The following is an 18,066-nucleotide window of genomic DNA, read 5'->3' on the forward strand; positions in this document are numbered from 1 at the left end:
CAGGCCAGTAAAAGATAAGCAATTTAAATGAAATAATTGAAAAAAAAAAAAAGTGTTTCTTTTCTTTTACCTTCTTTTTCCTTCCTAAAGCAGAAGGATCTTGGGCATCAGAGCAGCCATGTTCTCCAACCACCTTGCACAAGGCCTGTTTGGAGGGGAACCTCCCATCCCTACAGCTTATGATGAAGCAGGGGGAAACTGCTGAAAGGTGGTGTGACACGGTAATGGGACAGCCAGAGAACAGGCAGGATAACTTGGCACATCCCTTCCAAACAACTGCTGTGAGCTCGTACCAGCTCTCCAGGCTGTATGTGCCAAACCAACACACCACACTGTCAGCGTGGAGCTGCCCCGAGGCCTCCAGCCCCCTCCTCCTCCTGCAGCAACCTGGAGGGACTGTAAGAAACAGGAGGGGTTTTATGGGGTCAGGCAGCATTACAGCCCTGTTTCTTCCCCATGTTAATCTTCATCAGACAGACATCTCTCCACTGCCTCGCAGAAGCAAACACATCTGTGGGCATCTGCCACATCCCAAATTTAGAACAATTTTTAACAAGCTGGAAGCAGCAAAATAAACAGCACTTGATCTGCAAGCTCCCCGTTCTTGACAGCATCCCCAGAGGTGGTGGAAAGCTGAGGAGATAGCCCCGTGCTTTAATTGGTACATTAAAATTCTTCCAGGCCACTACACAACTGTTAATAGGCAACTTAATTAAGCACTAACACAGTTCATATTTCTACCCTCCAGAGGCTCTTGTTTCATTTTTTTTCTTATTACATCCAAAGCCATGGGGAGTTTTGTCCTAATCATGTAAAACAAGCTAAGGGCAGTGACACCATGCAAGTTATTTAACTCCCGATCTCCAGATACCACTGCCAGATGTTCAGGCCTGCAGTTTCCTCTCCAAAAAGAAGCCAGTGGACAAGGTGTGAATTGCTACAAGTTCAACAAAAATAAATGTCAATAATCCTTAGCACCAGCAGCCAAATCACCCCCACTGAGTGCAAGGAGATGGAGCTGGGAAAAGACAGGTCCTCTCCAGGCATCCAGACCACAAGCAGGTGTTTTTTGGCAGTTGCCTGAATGACTAAGGAGCCTCGTTCAGCATACCATGAGCATCTTCCAAAATGCTCACACCACCCAGAGGAGACCCCTCAGGAAGGGAAGTGGCAAAGGAACAAGGACGGTACCTCTCGATCCCCAGGAGAGCTTTAATATTTGACTGCTCCAACCATCTGGCTTTCACTGTCACTATCTGCTGAAGGAAACACAGGAATAAGCACCAGTGCCCCATGGCACACCCCAACCCTTCATCATTGCTGGGCAGCTGATGCACTGTGTGCAGCCTGAACATCGGGCTGGTTTGATGGGTTTGCTGAGGAGGCCCTCAGTGATGGTGTTCTCAGAAGTTTTCTTTTTAAGGCCGGCCTGGGGTAAATCAAAACTTTCTCTGAGAGCTGTCGTGGAAAGGGACAGCTTAATAATCACTGAAACGTGAGTAATGAGCCATTTAAGTTAAAAAACAACTGAATTTTACTGCTACCAGGCACACTTAAGGTAATACCCACAGACTGAGGAAGGAGGGGTGACTCTGGAGAAGCCTAGCAATCACCTGGCTTATGGAGGGAAGGAGCACTTGTTGCTGGTGATAAATGAGTATGAATCCCTCTGCTCAAGGAGAAATTGTCTATTTGCCTCAAAAAGCCTTGTACCCAGCTGCAGAGGCTGGGATGTGAAAATGAACTTTTAAAGCACTTACTGCACTTTTATCACCTCCTTGGATAACACACCTAGGAAACTTCTGTTTCCCAATACTTTTCTGGTTGGGTAGATGACCCTGCTTCCAGTTTACAGAACTCAATGGAAATACTAATTTCATGCCCTTTAACAGAGATTTGTATTTTCCTCAGAAATTCTTGGGGGGTGAGGGGAAGAAAATGATGTACACAAACATTTCCATTTGCACAGAAAATTTCTTTGAAATATCAGGAATTTGAGCTGCTGATACCTGATTGGTTTTTTTACATCCAGTACTGAACTTGAGTTTTAAGGTGTAAATGTTAAGAATGACTTCAGAAAGCGTTCAGCTTGCATCACCTCGCTGAACCACCAGGTGTCCCTGCGCACCACACAGCGCCGGCTGAGCCCAAGTCACAGTTCTTCTTTTGTCCATTGTATGCATATTTATTTATTTTAACTAATAATTTCTTTGTGTCCAGGAAGAGCTGCAGTTCCACGATACTGCCCACACATCCTGCCCTGCCACGGGCTATATGAGTACTCAGCAAGCCGTAACAATAGACAGAAGCACTGGCCAGGGTGCTTTGCGCACACAAACCTCTGCCGAGTGTCTCCACATCCTTCCAGGACCTCACTGCTCCTGCTAGGCCTCTCCGTAACATCTGCCCAGAGCCTGGTACAGGGAAGTCCTATATATATTTCTTCCCTGTCTGAGCTGGAAGCACAGATAAGGGCGGAACAATCAGGTTCTTGCCCTTCTTCAGGCTGTCAAACCTAACACGTGACTGGCTGCAAGATTAAGACAGATGGAGCAAATAGCGGCTTGGAATCTTTTATTCAGTAATCAGTCCTGCTGTGTGTGTAACATCTTAGCAACTGGAACCCAAGTATGCAAAAATACTGAGTTTACACAGTGAAAAATCAGACAGTATAAAATATTCCAGTATTGCCTCTTAGAACCATTATTGAAATAAGACCCCTTTTTCAAAGGCAATGTGCTCATTTATTCTGTTTGCTTTCCATGCTCAAACCCTCCCCCCTCGAAAAGTTTTTCAGACAGTAACCCTCCTTACCCCCACACTACCCACACGTGTTGCGGGGTGAGAAACACTACATGAAATCCCTTCCTGATTTCCAAAGGTTAATTGAAGAACATCCTCCCAGTGGTGCCAAGGTCCAAGAAGACGTAGATTACTGGGACACCGAGCAGTCCTGGTGTTCTAACACTGCAGACAACTGTGGTGCTACTGGACTCTGACGAGAGGCTCCGTCTCCCGGATGAGCCACCGAAGAGCTTCGTGCCGGCCTTGCCTCTCCAGTTCTGCTCCAACTACTTCCCTGCATTTCTGATGGTAGTCGTTCACCCAATTACACTAGAGAAAGGGAGGGGTGTAACACTCAGCATAAACACAGAAGGTTTCATGGCCTTACAAGTTATGTGCAACCAAAGACATTTGTAGGCCCTTGTGCTCTTGGGGTCTGAGGTGTTGGGCTGGGATGGAATCCTGTCCCAAAGACACAGACCTCTATTATATGGAAGGGACTTGCAAATTTGATGAGGGTAGGAACTGAAGCACTTTGTCATCGGTTTTCAGAGGAGCCAAAGTTCAGTTTAGCTGACAAGTAAAGTCTCTGCATATCACTGCCTCCAGCAAGTCCAAACAGCTACCTCGGCACGGTTTAATAAGCTTTGCAAAACTGTAAATGGACAATGCACTCCTGAGGGACAAACTGCCCTATTGATCTGAACAGGTAATCCTAGGGCAGATCTTGGTACCCTTCACAGCCCCCTTAAGCAAACGCAAATGCAAGCAGGGCTATAATTATGAAAAGGAGGATGTGTTGAGGCAAAATAAAGAGTATGGTAGAAAACCAGGATGAAACAAGAAGGTAGTGACTCTAAACAGAAAGTTTAGAGTATGAAGTTATTCAGGAAATAAATGCTGCTGAGCAGGTATCACAGAACTCTGCTCAGAGTTCACAGGTACGGAACTGGGTGTGGCTGAATGGGAGTGTGGTCACAAGCAGATACCAACAGCATGATGGGACAGTCATCACTATCGTCCCTGGGGACACAGCATGATAGTCTGAGAGAAGCAAATTAAGGCAGGAGTAGGAAAAGAGATGACAGTGGCAAATATCATATCAAAGGAATTACCAAAACTACCTAATAATCAGGATCCTTGCTGCCTTCATCACAGAATAATTTAGATTGGAAAGATCTCTGAAAAGCTTGTTTAGTCCACCCTCCCACTCAAAGATAGATGAAGTTTAAAATAAGTCACAGTGCTGAGGACTGCTCTCCAGACCTGTGAAATGGAGCAGAGGCCATTGGCTCTTGTAGAGCAAGGTGGTTCTAGTACAAAGGCAGCAATGCAAACCTGTTTTACTTACCTCTTTTTGTGTCAGCAAATTAACATCAATCATTTTCGTCTGGATTGGAACCAGGGTTAAGGGTTCAAAAGTCAGGCTCCCTCTGTTTTTGAAATTGTACTGCAGCAGAAAGACAAAGGGATTATATCGTTTTAGAAACAGCTCCAGCCAGATCACACTTGCTCCTTGGTTTGTGTCATCACCACAGAACCACCCAAGAAACATTCAGATGAGAGGGTAGCAACTTACAGCAGCATTTTTCTTCCAGTTCAAGCAAAGAATCCTGACGTAAACCTTATTTATTTCTTTCAGTGGTCCCTTCTTAAGGGCCACGTCCCAGGTCACAGCTGTACAGAACTTTAGCTTGATGATTATATGATCATTTTCAGCTTGGCATTTCTAAAAGCATAACCCAGCCAAGCTGGTAACTATAGTATCAAAATCTGTCTGTACTTTTGTTTCTAATACCACTGAAGACTCTCTACCAGAGAGGAAAATCCCACCTTGAGAACATCAACCAACCCTACAGCAATGACTCCAATGGGCTGAATAACGATGCTTCTGGTCTTTCATATCCAGACATAAAACATTTTAAAACAACTCACACACACACAGTTCAACCTATGGAAACTCTGCAGAATTGTAACTGTCTTCTGTGTCCCCATTAACAAGGGAAACTTAAAATCAGCGTTAAGCAGTGTGGAGTTTTGGAGACGAGGAATCTTGAGTAGGATTCAACTGTCTGCAGCATGGTCCCACCTCAAGTTCCAGTTTTACAACCAGCAAGTTGTGGAGGAAGGTGCATCTTGAGTAGGTCATTTACCTTGGTTTCAGCAGGAATCACAAGGACGACGTTTTCTATCCGGATCCCAAAGGAACCATCTTCATAATACCCAGGCTCTGCAGAAAAAGACAGTAACTAACTAAGCCACATGGCTGCGTTGTACAAGTTCTTATTCCCTATGGCCAAACTTCCCCTCTATGGCTTTAGTCCACTGAAGTCACTAAGCAATCCTGACATCAGGAAACCACAGAGGCAAACAAATTTCTGACTCTACTTAGTCTGCACGGAAGCCCCGAGCAAGGTGACAGCAGAAGTTCTCAAAAAGAAAAGAAACAAGACAGACAGCCCTCGAGCTGCAGAGAGTCTCCTTGCAAGTCAAGAGAAAGCACAGAATACATGTGTTTCAAATACCAGAAACTCTGAAAATTCTGGTATCTTTATGAGAGGCAGGTGGGTAACCCCTTCCGTAAAACACTTCTTATAGAGAGTGTTCCCCTGACTCCCTGAGAGGCCTTTGCAGCCCTGAAGGAAGGTAAGTCTCTGAGCAGGCTGTTAATTCACTACTGGAAGAATAAGGCATGTAAAGATTTAACAGCTGCCTCAAACAGCCCATAGCAAAGACAGGATTAGCTCCTGAAAGCTTGGTGTCCATCCTGTACCACAGCCAGTTCTTCCACAGCATGCCAGAGCCAGGCCGGTCAGGAGCACAGCTCTCGTGAGGTTTGCACTGTACAGAGAAGGAAGCAGACCTGCAGCACCTGACTGCAAAGGTGCTTCACAGAAGGTGAAAGAGCTAAAATGAAGGTTTTACCTAGAGACCTTAAATGACAATTAAAATAACAAGAAGGCAGGACCAAAACTTTTGATCTGACCTTTGCTTACACCACTATCAAATTTATTCCCTCTGCATCTTTAGGAGCTTGGTGGCCCCTCCCCAGTAACCAGAGAGAATCACCAGTGCTAAATACCATCAGACACAATCATGCCGGCCTCCAAGGGCTCATCTGCAAAGGTTTTGTAGCTGATCCCACAAGGACCCTCATGTACATTTAGGAAAGAGCCAACTCCATGTCCTGTCCCATGCAGGTAATCCAAACCACAATCCCACAGGGCAGAGCGGGCAAAGGAATCTAGAAGGTGACCTGTGGACAGACAGAGAGAGAGAGAATTTAATCAAGTGAGGCTCCCTCAGAGAAGCTGATAATCACACTGAACGTTCAAACCTAGAAAACATGCAAAAAAACCCCCCCAAAAACTCAACCAAAAAAAACTACAATCACCCCCTGGAAGAGCCCTGCAACCAACCAAAGAAAGTTAAGTTATTGAATGGTTCGAAGTTGCAGGGCAGATTTGGCAAGTCTGACATTCAAACCCTTTCTCAGCTGAAGAGCCTTGCTGCCTCCTGTTACAGAGGTCTTCAGAAAATGGTCTGTAACAGAAACATTGCACTGCTGCTTGCTCCACTGGTGTTTTCAGGAAAGAATCTAGTGGTTAACCTCTCCCACAGGGAATTCAGTGCCTTTCTTAAAGGGAGTTGCACTCATTAAACTCAAAGTAGGAGACCTGCCAGTTGTATTTGGTGAACTAATCAGCCATACTTCTTGCCTGGATGGCCAATCATTTCAGACTGCTTCAGCAAGAGGGCACAGAATTTATGTTACCTGCATGTGAACACCAAGCCCATATACCAAGTTAAGACATCCTTCAGTTTCAGTTTGGGTTTCTCATACCCCTATGCAGCTGCTTTTATAACTTGCCCATCCAAGAATGCAAACTGAAAAAAACTCTGAAACGAGGTGGTTTTGTACAAGGGACTAGGGAGAAAATAGTTCTGCAACAAATTCACCAGAGGTGAATGTATGTCACAGCTTTTCCTGCACAAAATCAAAACAGCTCCTTTGTGTGTCATTTTCCCACTGATACAAGAGATTTCACAATAACTGGAAGAGAATTAGCCAGTCCTTTTGAAGCTGGAAAGTGACCTCTCGCTTTGACAGGGCCATTAGTAAAGAATAAAGACAACCTCCAAGCACAGAAAGGCCACAGATGTGCTAGAGTGCCACTGACTGATCAAAGTCACTATCACCCTACAGTCACAGCACTTCAAACACCCTTCAGACTTTCCCCCTCAGACTTTCCAGCACTGATTGACAATGAGAGAGAAGGCATCAATAATCCAAAATCCAAACTGTTGTGATGGAAATAGAGAGTTACATCAACATTTGCCTAAAACATCTAGACCTGTCAACCATAATGTTGTTCTCACACAACTTAATGGTTCTTCAGAGGTCACTGCTGTGGTCAAAACACTCCAACTCACCAACCCACCTTTGGTTCCATTCGGGAAGATGGCTGCACTCACAGCTATATGTCCCTTCAGGACATAGGTGAAGCATTCCTGTCAAAGAAATGCGTGCCATAAGCAAACAGGGAAAGCCAAAACGTTGTATTCCTCAGGAATGGAAAGAGAGACTGCATCTTGTAGCAAACTGTGGAGGATCTGGAAAAACCTGCTCATGCTCTCCTGTGGCTGGTAATGGCAAAGCAAACCATGAGCAGAAAGTTTAAATTACTCTGAAGATTCTTCTCCAGTAATTATGGAAGTGCGTCACAAACCCAGGCAGCAGGTTTAGCAGCAGAATTCACCTGACCTACATGCTTGATTTTCTCTATGACTATACTTCTACTTCCTGAGCATACCCTACAGCATATTTTTGTCACTAAGTGAACTATAATGATGAAATTAGTTTTAATTAAAGAAGCAATTTAAAATAAACAAAATTACATTGCTGAATTTCCAACACAGACCTTCTCAGTGAAGCCTGAGACTGATTTTTTATATGGTACACACCGACTGGAGCCTTGCATAAGGTACTGAGCTTTGCACTAAATTACATCCCCCTAACTCCTATGTTGGACAAGCCATTAACGTTTATCCTCAGCCTGCTGATTTTATTATTTCTCAGAGGAGCCATGTCATTTTGCAGATGAGTGCTGTGCATTTTAAGATAGAAAAGTATCAATTCTCTAAATCACTTAGTTTGTATTTTGAAAGTCCAAAGTCTGCCAGTCTCCTTTTCAGTCTCTATCCAAATGCTGTCACATATTAGTAAATAAATGGTACTTGATAAAGCACTTTGACTATGTAGCAAGAGGGCACATTACTAATTTGAGTATCTCTAATAATGAGGGTAAGATCAGAAACCATACTGAGATGCCAACTCACCTTTTCATAGGCTGATGGTGTGCCAAAATGCATTGTCCTAGTCACATCTGTTGTACCATCTCTTCAGAGACAAAGATGCAGGAAGCAAAGGGATGGGGGAAAAAGAGAGAACACACAGAAAAGCCAGTCACACTGCAGCAAACCAACCGAGCTCATAAAGTCATCTGCTCTGTGCTACACAAGCCTGATGATGTAACAGTTCTTAATCTCAAAAATTCCTGAGCACAATGCCCCAGATGCTGCAATAATGAATTACAATTCAAACTGTTATCTTTCAACCATAAGCATCCCAAAGCTCCTCGCAAATTAGGATCTAAACTGCTCATAAAAACGATGCTAAATTGAGGTTCAGCAACTGGTACCTGTCCATTGAGAACAGGCCAAATTTAGCCTATTTGTATGGAACATGATTCATCAACTGCTTAAAAATATATACTTACGCACAAATGACGGCTACCATCTCAGGAAAGGGAAGTGTAAGAGGGTATAATATCCCTTTCATCCTCAGAATTTCTTGTGCTAAGATTTCTACAAACTATCCTGCATTGGGATAGGGGTTAGTCTGAGATGTCAGAAACTGGCTCAAAGTTCCTTCTACAAGCAGCATTTCGAGCCTGCTGTCAAAAACACAATGGCTCTTGAAATAACGAGTTCCCTTTGAGACGCTGCTCCTGTCCCTGGGCTCTTCCCCAGCACACACAGGCCCTGGTCACAAAGAGCCCACGGTTTAACTTCTCAGCAGGGACAAGCAAAGCATCCCTGTCACAATGCTGTGGTAAGTGCCATTGATGTCCAGATTATATTGTATTCAAAGGGCTGCTTTTCATAGTGGCACTAAGGAAATCGTTAATTAGGCCATCAGAGGGGAGGAAAAAAGATCTCCTTGTAAAAATCTTATCAAAGGATGTCTGTATGGTTCTTTTTCAAAGCTCTTCCTGACTGACATAACAAAAAGGCATAGCTCTAAAGACAAAGCTCATCTCAAAGGAGCAGCCAGGCTTGTCCTGTATCTTCCCGAACAAGCCACTTCTCTTCTATTTACATTGGTTAAAAACATCACTTCTCTCATTTTCCATGGAGTCGGTTTTCTACGGAGTTCCACAGTAAAGGAACTGAGGCCACTGAATGGCACTGTCAAAACAGCACTGAGTGAATCTTCAACCATGATGCCTTCCCAAAAACAAACGTTAGATCCAAGTGGCCACTGGGATGAGGAAACCAGACTCTCAGTCTCTCTGGAAGGGCATACATAGGGCAATGCTGTCCTGCTCTTTTGCTCTCACCTTGTTCTAACTTTAACATCAGGCAAATCTGCCCCCAGGGCAGATCCTGGCAGGGTAAGTGCCTCACCCAGCTGTGCAGGCTGCTGTGTAGGCAGTCCAAGGCTAAGCCAGGGCAGTCAGGCCTGCTCTCTCTGTTCCAGCAATTCTAACACCAGTGTGCCAGGTGTGCAGAGCTGCAACAGACACAAAAACGCACCACCAGCTAAAGCACAGCTCCCATCCCACTGGGAATGGGACACAGACTGGAACTGCACCTTGACATCTTGTCCTTTACCCCAGCATGGCTTGTCAGCCCTAATCTGCTGTCCTCCTCAAAACTACACAATGCCTTGCTTGCCAAGGCAACTGAGCTGACCCTGCAGGGGTCACTGGGAGCAGAAACCCCATTCATCCCACTTACTTGTATTGTGCTCCTGAGTCCAGGAGGTAGATCTCGTTCACAGACAGCGTTCTGTTGGTCTCAGGAACTGGCCTGTTCAGTTAAACACAAAGTTTTTTGTTCCACAGTTTTAAGGTGTCCAGCCCACATCTGCAGCTCAGAAACTATATTAAGTGCAAGCTTGGATGTGTCAGCTCTGATTTCTTGTGGCAGTGATGGCAATCCCACACATGCTGAGCCAGGGATCATACTAAGGAGAGTATTTGTATACTGCAAATAGCACTACAGTACAGAGAATAGCTTTGTTGCTTCCAGCAAAACCCTCAACATCTGTTCCTGGACGTATTTCCGAACAGTTTGCACTTTATAGTTGTCCTTCCCAGACTTCTAGCCCCAAAATAGCCCTTTTCTATGGCCCTGAGCAGATCAGCATCATAATACATGCATATTGTCAGCAAGGAAAGGTCCTTATTTAGTAAGTGCAGAATAAAGAAAGATAGCAAGCAGCATCTCCCTGAGTACTCTGTTGTGACTCCATGAAGAAGCAAGACACTCATTCCAGCTATGTTTGCTGAAGGATGAAAGGAGATGCTGTGTTTCTCTTACTTGTAGTGAATGATGGCTCCATTTGGACCTGTGCTTGATATGGTAGCAAAACTCAATTCAACAAAGTCCTTCTGTTGACTGAAAGAAAAGATTGCGATCACTACAGCACAAGTGAGACGAGCACACCAGGCACCTGGGGCACCTGGAGTGCCCCATCCTCAATTTCACATCACCTCAGCCCTGCCCTTGGCCATGAAAGCCATCTGGGCAAGCACATTTGGGCAGAAGAACTGGACAATCTGAAGCCCTCTTCTGCCAACCATGTGGAAATCTGCTTTCCATCTCTACTCTTTCCTTTGAAAAACAGAAAATTCACCACCCAAAAACCACCTAGTGAAGAGATGTGCTGAACATTTCCTACTTTGCTACTTATTTACTCAAAGGCATTTTAGGGGACCTGCTGACCTACACGTGGGAGTAACTCTCAATGCAAATGGTGTTCCTTCTCCATCAGAAGAGGAAGTCTAACTTCTACATCAATTCCTCTGTGGTAAGAAAGCAACTCGCTTGTATTTAAGAGGGCTAACCTGCAGCACTCCTCATTGCTATCTCAAAAGAAAAGCAGATATGATCCAGTGGGCTGGGACTTGTATCTCCCAAGAGACCCAATTCTTCACAACTCATTCAAGTTTTCAAAGAAATCCTGTAGTAATGGTTTGTCCTCGGGTAAAATATATCTGCAAGTGGGACGGATTTCTAAAGAATAAAAAACAAAGGATAAAAACACCACCCAGGAAACTTCCTCAGAGTGGATTTACTTTTTACCTGCGGAATTCCTCTGCTTTGTCTGCAGCTATTATTTCTGTTACTGTTCCCTTTGGAACCTAGTAAGCAAAGAGATGGGTTCAATTAGTGCACCAACAAGCAAAGAAAATGCTATAGGCTTAAGCACTGGGCCTTGTCTATGCATTATGAAATCCAGTCTGGATGGATCCTCTTTCCAAGTTTTCTGTCCTCATTCCTCAGTAATAACAAACACAAACCTAGCAATGTTGTGCAGGGCATGTGAAAAGCAGGAAGCAGAGATGGTCACAGCAGGATTGCTGAATCCTGACTAGGGAGTAGTTATTGCAATACTAACTTCACTGAGATATGTACAGAAGTAACATCTCACAAGGCAACATCTCCTCACAGATGGGTTACACTAAGCTCGAACAGTCCTCTCCAAATAGCCCATGGTATTAGAAATGTTATGCTTTTAAATCAGGAATGGAAGCAGTTGCAGGAAAAAGAAAGTATATTAAATTTCACTTTAGGCATCTGATAAATTAAAACCTTTGACGCAACTTCCCCAGGAATAGATAACAAGTAAAGGGGGCAGGAGCTAGATTTCAAACCCCTGAGGCAGACTTCTTGAGCTACTCAGACATGTAAAAAGGCACCTTCTGGAAGTTATCAAGCCGTTTCCATAAATAAAGTCAATGGACGCAGACATGCAGTAGCACAGAAGGAACACAGCTTAGTAAGCTGGTGTGTAACACTGGGCACTCTGCGCCTTCACTGTGTACTTCTAAACCAGTGAATACACAGTAATTTGTTTTTATCCCATTTCCACTACACCTCTCCATTCGTAAGTGCCAAATCTGTACATACTACCAGACAACCCTGATTACCATGACAATAATTCCAAAGTACTCTATCAAGCAGGATATTATTTCATTATTTACACCACCAAACCAGCACAAGACAGTATTAACACTACACTAAGCCTATTCTAGCTTTGTTCTGTGTAAAATAAATGGGAACATGTTTCCAAAAAATTCATTCAGCCTTTGATAAAATAAGGATTTAAATCCACATAAAAAAAAAAAAAAAACAAAAAAAACCACCACCAAAAAAACTCCACCAGATGAACCCCCAGCTGTTTCCCCACTTTTAGCAAAGGAACTATAAAGACTAGCAAAAGTTTATGCCAATGAATAATTGTACAGAGCAATAAAACCTTCAAGTTAAAAAAAATAATACAATACCTCCTTTTCCAGCCAGTTAAAGAGCTCACACAGGGCAACAGCATCTTTAATCTATATAAGCACAAGAAAAGGGAATTGAGTGGAAAAAGAGATTTATCAAGCCTCAGTATAAACAGGTTTTGATGCAAAACAAACCTGCAAGTTTCCAAAACACAAATTAAGAGATGATCTAAGAGGTATTTTCAGGGTTTTGCATCCTGTCATTAATATAAGCACTGGAAATGTATCTGGACAGCTATATAAACACTAATAAAGGTTTGCTGCTGGGACATATCTTACTGTGAAGAATTACCAAGCACTCAGCAAATACTGGCTTTACCCCACCCAAGACTTTCAAGACTCTTTTGCTTCAACGCACAAGGTTTGGCATTTCAGATAGCAGAAGGTAACCACACAACACATCTGGTGATGTGACAGGGGAACATGTCCTTTGGGCACATGGGCACCACAGCCTCTGTTCCACAGCTTCTGGTTCTGTTGCATGATGACCCCCATTTTTATTCCTTTTTTACTACATGCTTGCAGCATGCAGGGCAAGAAGCAGGAGGCACATGTACAAGAGCAAGGCACAATTTTGTCCTCAGGTGGCAGGTGACAAAGTACCTCTGCTCAGTACAACTATTTTTACTTCCCCTTAACTAACAGGAAGAAAAAAGCAATGAAATAGAAAGTAACAGTTCCCAAGAAGCTAAAAGAAAATATGGGACAAGCTCAAAATTCCCAGCTCTGCTTCAACTGGCACATTTCTCTTGTTGTGAAAACTGCTGCTTAAAAACTAACAGGAAATAAACAAAAGACCAGTCCCACCAAAAACCTATTTCACAGTCAGCTTCTTTGCTTGAAAATATGAAGCTTCCTGGGTAATCAACCTCATTTCCAGTGTGTCATAATGACGGGACAAAAACAGAGTGCTTTGAGGCCACTGGCTGCTTCTGAACATCTTGGCCTGTGTTTTGCACCATGTGTTGAAGAACTTCTCTGTGTTCTTTAGGCTCTGTTTATTCAAGTGATAACAATTTTAAGACTCCACTGACAAAGAAAATAGAACTAGCAAAGGGGAAAGAACATCCCTTTAAGGGCCCACACTCCAAACAACACTTCTCAAGTCTGCATGGTCTTCCAACAGAGCAAGGCTGTTTCCTCACACTATTGCAAATGTTGTTCTTCAAGGGAATGCAAAATAAGCAAAAAACCTGCTTCAACAGCAGTGGATGTCTGACAGAAAGCCTTTTTTATCCTCTCATCCAAATTCTTATCTGCTTTTTTATCCATAACATTAAAACTGAAAGGAAAATGTAATTTCTTTCCCTAAACATAAATCAAATCTGTTGCCATGTGCAAGGAGACCCTCAAGGCTTCACTTACATGTGCTCTTCTCATGCCTTCTGTTTCCGACGCGTTCTTCACAGCTTTTGCAATGCAGATGGGGGTATACGGGGTGAGGTATCGGTAAGCCTGCAGCAGAAGGACAGGGATTACTTGTGGATTAGTCAGACTACATAATCCTACAGATTTAATAACTCAGCCTGGCCACAATTTGTACTTTGGCAGCCTCTCTCACCCTTCAGCGCAGCGAGATACAGGTTGCTGGTATTCAGCTAAGTGCACCGGGGAGTAACGAGGAGAAAACGGTCCCTGACTGAAGGAAGAACAGCCACAGAGTCAACAGCTTGTCATGAAGCAGGGGGAAGATCTGGATATCCTTAATACCATATATATATATGTAAAAATGTCTGAGCCATAAGTTTCCTGTTGCTGATGTACACTGAAGACCCAGAGACAGCCAATGAGAGATCCCAGACACTATGGTAGAACCTGGGCAGTGGAAACAACCCTAAAAGTCACCTTGACTTGTTACTTGACTGTCAACCTCAAGTAGCAGGGAGCAAAGGGTACCCAGCCCAGGTACCAAGAACTGGAGTTGAATCTGGCCCTGCAACGCTCTGTCTCCTCCAGCACTGAGCATCATCACTTTTAATGATCAGCAGCTCTGACAAACACATCAAGGCCTCAAGAAAAATGAAGAGCCTTTGCAAAGCTGAGCTTTACATGCTGCCCATTCTGAAAGCAGCTTACATCAATGGTTTGAGACAAAGCTTTCCCGTGCCTGGATGGGGTGACCCTGCATTAAGAGCTAGTAACTGATCCCTCACCACTGCACACTTCCCCAAACATCAGGCTTCCTCAGACTAGCAGGAACACTTGGCTGGTTCTGAGCACATCTTCAAAAATGCACCAGCTGAGGTGATTTGCCCAAGCCTTGTCACACTTGGCATCAGAAGAAGGAAGAAGAACCAAGACTTCTGCCCCACAGTTCTCTGCTCTACCCATTATATATCAGGAGGTGGGATGAGCACTACAGAGGCACAGCCCAAGCAACACATTTTTTTCCTATTTTCAACATATCAGCATACAAATAAATGTCACTCAAATTCATGGAAAGGCCCAGTAGACCCTCAGCAAAGACCAATTTCACATAAATCCTACATGCTTTCAATTTTCAAAGTCTTAAGAACAGAAAGATAATTACATAATTGTCATAATCCAAAGTAAAAAAGAAGTCACCTTCCTGACAAAAAAGTCAGGAAAGTCTTTTTGTCAAAGATGAGACAAATGGTCAGATTCTTGGATTGGCTTGCCTTTTACAGATAGTGGTAGTTCTATTAATCTTCTGTGAAAAGCATATTTACATGCAGCTGTAAGCAAATCTATAAAGGGTTTGCAGATCTGTGTTTAATAACAGATTGGATTTTTGCCAGTGTCAATATTTGGCTCTGATGCAGACAGACAGTAGATGGACTTCGAGCACTGATGTTCTTCAAAGCACTGCAGGCCAGTTCTCAGCTGGTGAGAGGTGGTGGAGAGCCAGAAAGGAACCAGGAAAACTTTGGCTCTTTCAGTGACTCTCCTAAGTGGTTTTTAATCAAGACATTTCAGTCCTCCTCTTCTGCTTTCTATTGCACAGAGCTCCCTGAGGCAGGGACTCTCCCCATTGCATACAGAGGGCATGCAGCACTGTAATGACTCAGTATCAGCCAAAACTTCCAGAGCTCAGGGGGTAAATAATGCCACTCCAACTCATTACATTCCTTAATCTAGGTCAGACGGGATGCTCTACATAAATGATCTACAACAACTAACCCAAGCTGGGAATAGACCAGGGACTACAACTACAGCAAGGGGCTTTCTACTCTGAAGTTAAAGGAACAACAATTTATCGTGAATCCTCCATAGACTCACAAAAAATATTTATTCACAGTATCTCTTAGTTACTGGTTATCACTGTAAACTGGCTGGCATTCCACAGAGTGTGATCTCTAGCAAACAAGAGATGTACACAAGATGCATGGAAACCAGCTTATTTGTCCAGAGTTGCTGCCGTATTCTTCCCCAAGTATCTCCTTTCATGGCTACTGGAATATTAGGTGGACTGTGGGAATCCCAGACAGACAAATTCAAGTACAAGGGTAGCAAGATACAGCATGTATGGCTGTACAGAAACTATTCTGATGCTAAACTGTCCCTCAGCAGATGCACTCACTGCATGGACAACCAATGCCTGCAGGTTATATCTGTGTCCTCACAAGATTCCCTGCTGCAACAACTCTGCCACCTTGTCCCTCCTGCCTTTGGTACAAGACATCACATATTGCCCAATATCCTCAAGCTACTGAACTAAATAAGGGCAACCACTCAGATCAAGCCAAATGCACCCTCCTAGAGGTCCGGCTCAGCTTTCAGTTTCTGCAAGTTTCCAGTTCTTACTGCTGGTACACACAAGGCTGATGCTCCACCCGTGGTCAGAATGACCCAAGTTCACCCTGCTCCCTCTCTCCCTCCCCTCTCTCCCTGTACTTGTTTTATCTTAAGCTGACAATTCTTCGGCTAATCGGCTTAGCGAGTTGGAAGGGCAGCTCCAGCAAGAGCAACCCCAGGATTAACAACCCCTCAATACCTCAGCAGGGCTGGATCCCTTCAGCACAAGCTCCAGCCTGCATTGTGCTTTGCAGAGGGGAAACTGTGGTCAGCTGCCCTCATTCACACCATTCCTGACCAGGATGAGCAGAGAAGAGAAAAGTGTTTTCCCTTGTAAGAGCCACTGACCTTGGGAATGGCCTCAGTCAGAGCATAGCTGGCTTTGTCGCTGAGCCACACTTTCTCCTTAGGTGAGAGGCCTGCACCAACAGCCTGCAGCTCTGACAGGATAGATCCATAGGGCATCACCTGGATTTTAAACTCAGGCTCCAGGGTGGAGTCAAGCTGTAAGTGCTCCCTCACAGCTGGGTCCATCATCCGGTCACCATCAATGAAGAGCCTGAGAAACAAATCGGATAGAACAAACGGGTGGGACCATTATCTGACAGTGGCTGGAGTTAAGGAAGGAACGAGAAACCCTTCTGGCAACATTTCAGGGAGAAAGGAGTTCGTGAATTATGCGCTATACTGTGTCCTATGTTGCTTTAACCACTGCCCTTCAGCCATCTTGCTTTGAAATTAAGATGTGCCACCCCGCTGAGAGGAAAGGAGCTGACAGCATTTTTGTTTGTATGATACGTTCAAAATGGCTACATCCTACCACTGTGCTTGAAACAGGAGAGTAACAGAGACAAATAACAGCCAGTCTAATTTTTAAGGGCAACATCCAGAAACAGAAAAGCTAATGTTGTTCTGAGTATCACTTTATTCTCACTTTTCCCTGAATTGAAAAGGTCAACTCAACTTTCCCACAACAACCTGTACTTATCCAGCCAGGTTTCATCTGAGATGGATCTAGGTGGCAGCTTGTAGATGCCTCTGAAAGACTTTTGCTTGCTAAGGCTCAGTATACGGGGCAGTCACAGGAAAGAAGCCGCCTGTCATAAGCCATGAAACTTTCCTACACAGTCCCTGCAGTTTTGAAGTGACTCAGCAATTAGACAACAGTGCAAAGTTTTCCAGTGTCCAGGCCAGTGCTGGCTCTTACCCACATATCACCCAGAACTCCAAGGGCCCTCCACATTATCTCAGGACGACAGACAGAGGGGTCAGCCATCATACCCAAGGTCACCCAGCACGTCAGCCAAGGTGCTGAGAAGCACAGCAGAGCTCCTGACTGCCTCTCTAGCTCTGATCAGGGCAGGAGAGTAATTAACATTGAAGACAAAACTGCTCAGAAAGGACACTTAGGCACCCCAGCGCAGGCGTTTCAAAAGATAAATGCTTTGCCAGAATAGCTCTCCCACAGAGGAATGAATCTTGGGGAACTGAAGAAGGAAATACAAGCACCTGATTGTGTTCATTCCTATGACGGCGTATGCAAAAAACACAGGATTGTACTCCACATCAGAGCCTCGGAGGTTGAAAAGCCCTGAAAAATAAGAATGCCAAGAATCACAGTCCTGGTTTATCTTTCACAACATCAGAGAAAGCCAAAAATAATCTCAGCAAAACACAGTCAAGCAGTGAGATGTCACAGGTGCAGGCCGTGGGTCCAGCTCCCACACAGTTGTCCCACGTCCTGCTGCTTTTCTGGCAATCCTAAGTTTTTGCCAGGAGATGGCACCAGAACTGCAGTTTAAACATTCCCATAGGGAAAGAAAACTGGTCTTTAACTTGTTAAGGAGGGCTGGCTTGGAAGAAAGCAGAAACAGTCAAAGAAAGACAGGGATACGTGTACAAAAAGTAGCATCTGCCCTTTCTGGTCTGTGCAATGCAATAACAGCTC

General features: G+C 44.2%; 1 protein-coding gene across 3 annotated transcripts in view; it reads right to left on the reverse strand.

The window, feature by feature from the left end:
* Nucleotides 1–2,548: 2,548 nt before the first annotated feature.
* The window catches only part of XPNPEP1 (X-prolyl aminopeptidase 1), a 31,068-nt gene continuing 15,550 nt past the window's right edge, over nt 2,549–18,066 (reverse strand). For 2 of the 3 annotated variants that reach the window (XM_027885744.1, XM_027885745.1), the window contains exons 9-21: nt 17,628–17,709; nt 16,467–16,677; nt 13,728–13,817; nt 12,363–12,413; nt 11,158–11,216; nt 10,393–10,470; nt 9,808–9,879; nt 8,125–8,185; nt 7,227–7,296; nt 5,867–6,040; nt 4,938–5,014; nt 4,136–4,234; nt 2,549–3,114 (exon numbers count right to left, since the gene is read on the reverse strand). In XM_027885744.1, coding sequence (XP_027741545.1) covers nt 2,986–3,114; nt 4,136–4,234; nt 4,938–5,014; nt 5,867–6,040; nt 7,227–7,296; nt 8,125–8,185; nt 9,808–9,879; nt 10,393–10,470; nt 11,158–11,216; nt 12,363–12,413; nt 13,728–13,817; nt 16,467–16,677; nt 17,628–17,709 — 1,253 coding nt within the window. In that variant the 3' untranslated portion in view covers nt 2,549–2,985. The remainder of the gene's footprint in view (nt 3,115–4,135; nt 4,235–4,937; nt 5,015–5,866; nt 6,041–7,226; nt 7,297–8,124; nt 8,186–9,807; nt 9,880–10,392; nt 10,471–11,157; nt 11,217–12,362; nt 12,414–13,727; nt 13,818–16,466; nt 16,678–17,627; nt 17,710–18,066) is intronic. The other variant, XM_027885746.1, reaches the window with a different exon arrangement.

The sequence above is a fragment of the Empidonax traillii genome, unplaced genomic scaffold, assembly GCF_003031625.1.
Source record: "Empidonax traillii isolate 1590-97213 ecotype Southwest subspecies unplaced genomic scaffold, ASM303162v1 scaffold171:size1303362, whole genome shotgun sequence".
In the NCBI taxonomy this organism is placed as follows: domain Eukaryota; kingdom Metazoa; phylum Chordata; class Aves; order Passeriformes; family Tyrannidae; genus Empidonax; species Empidonax traillii.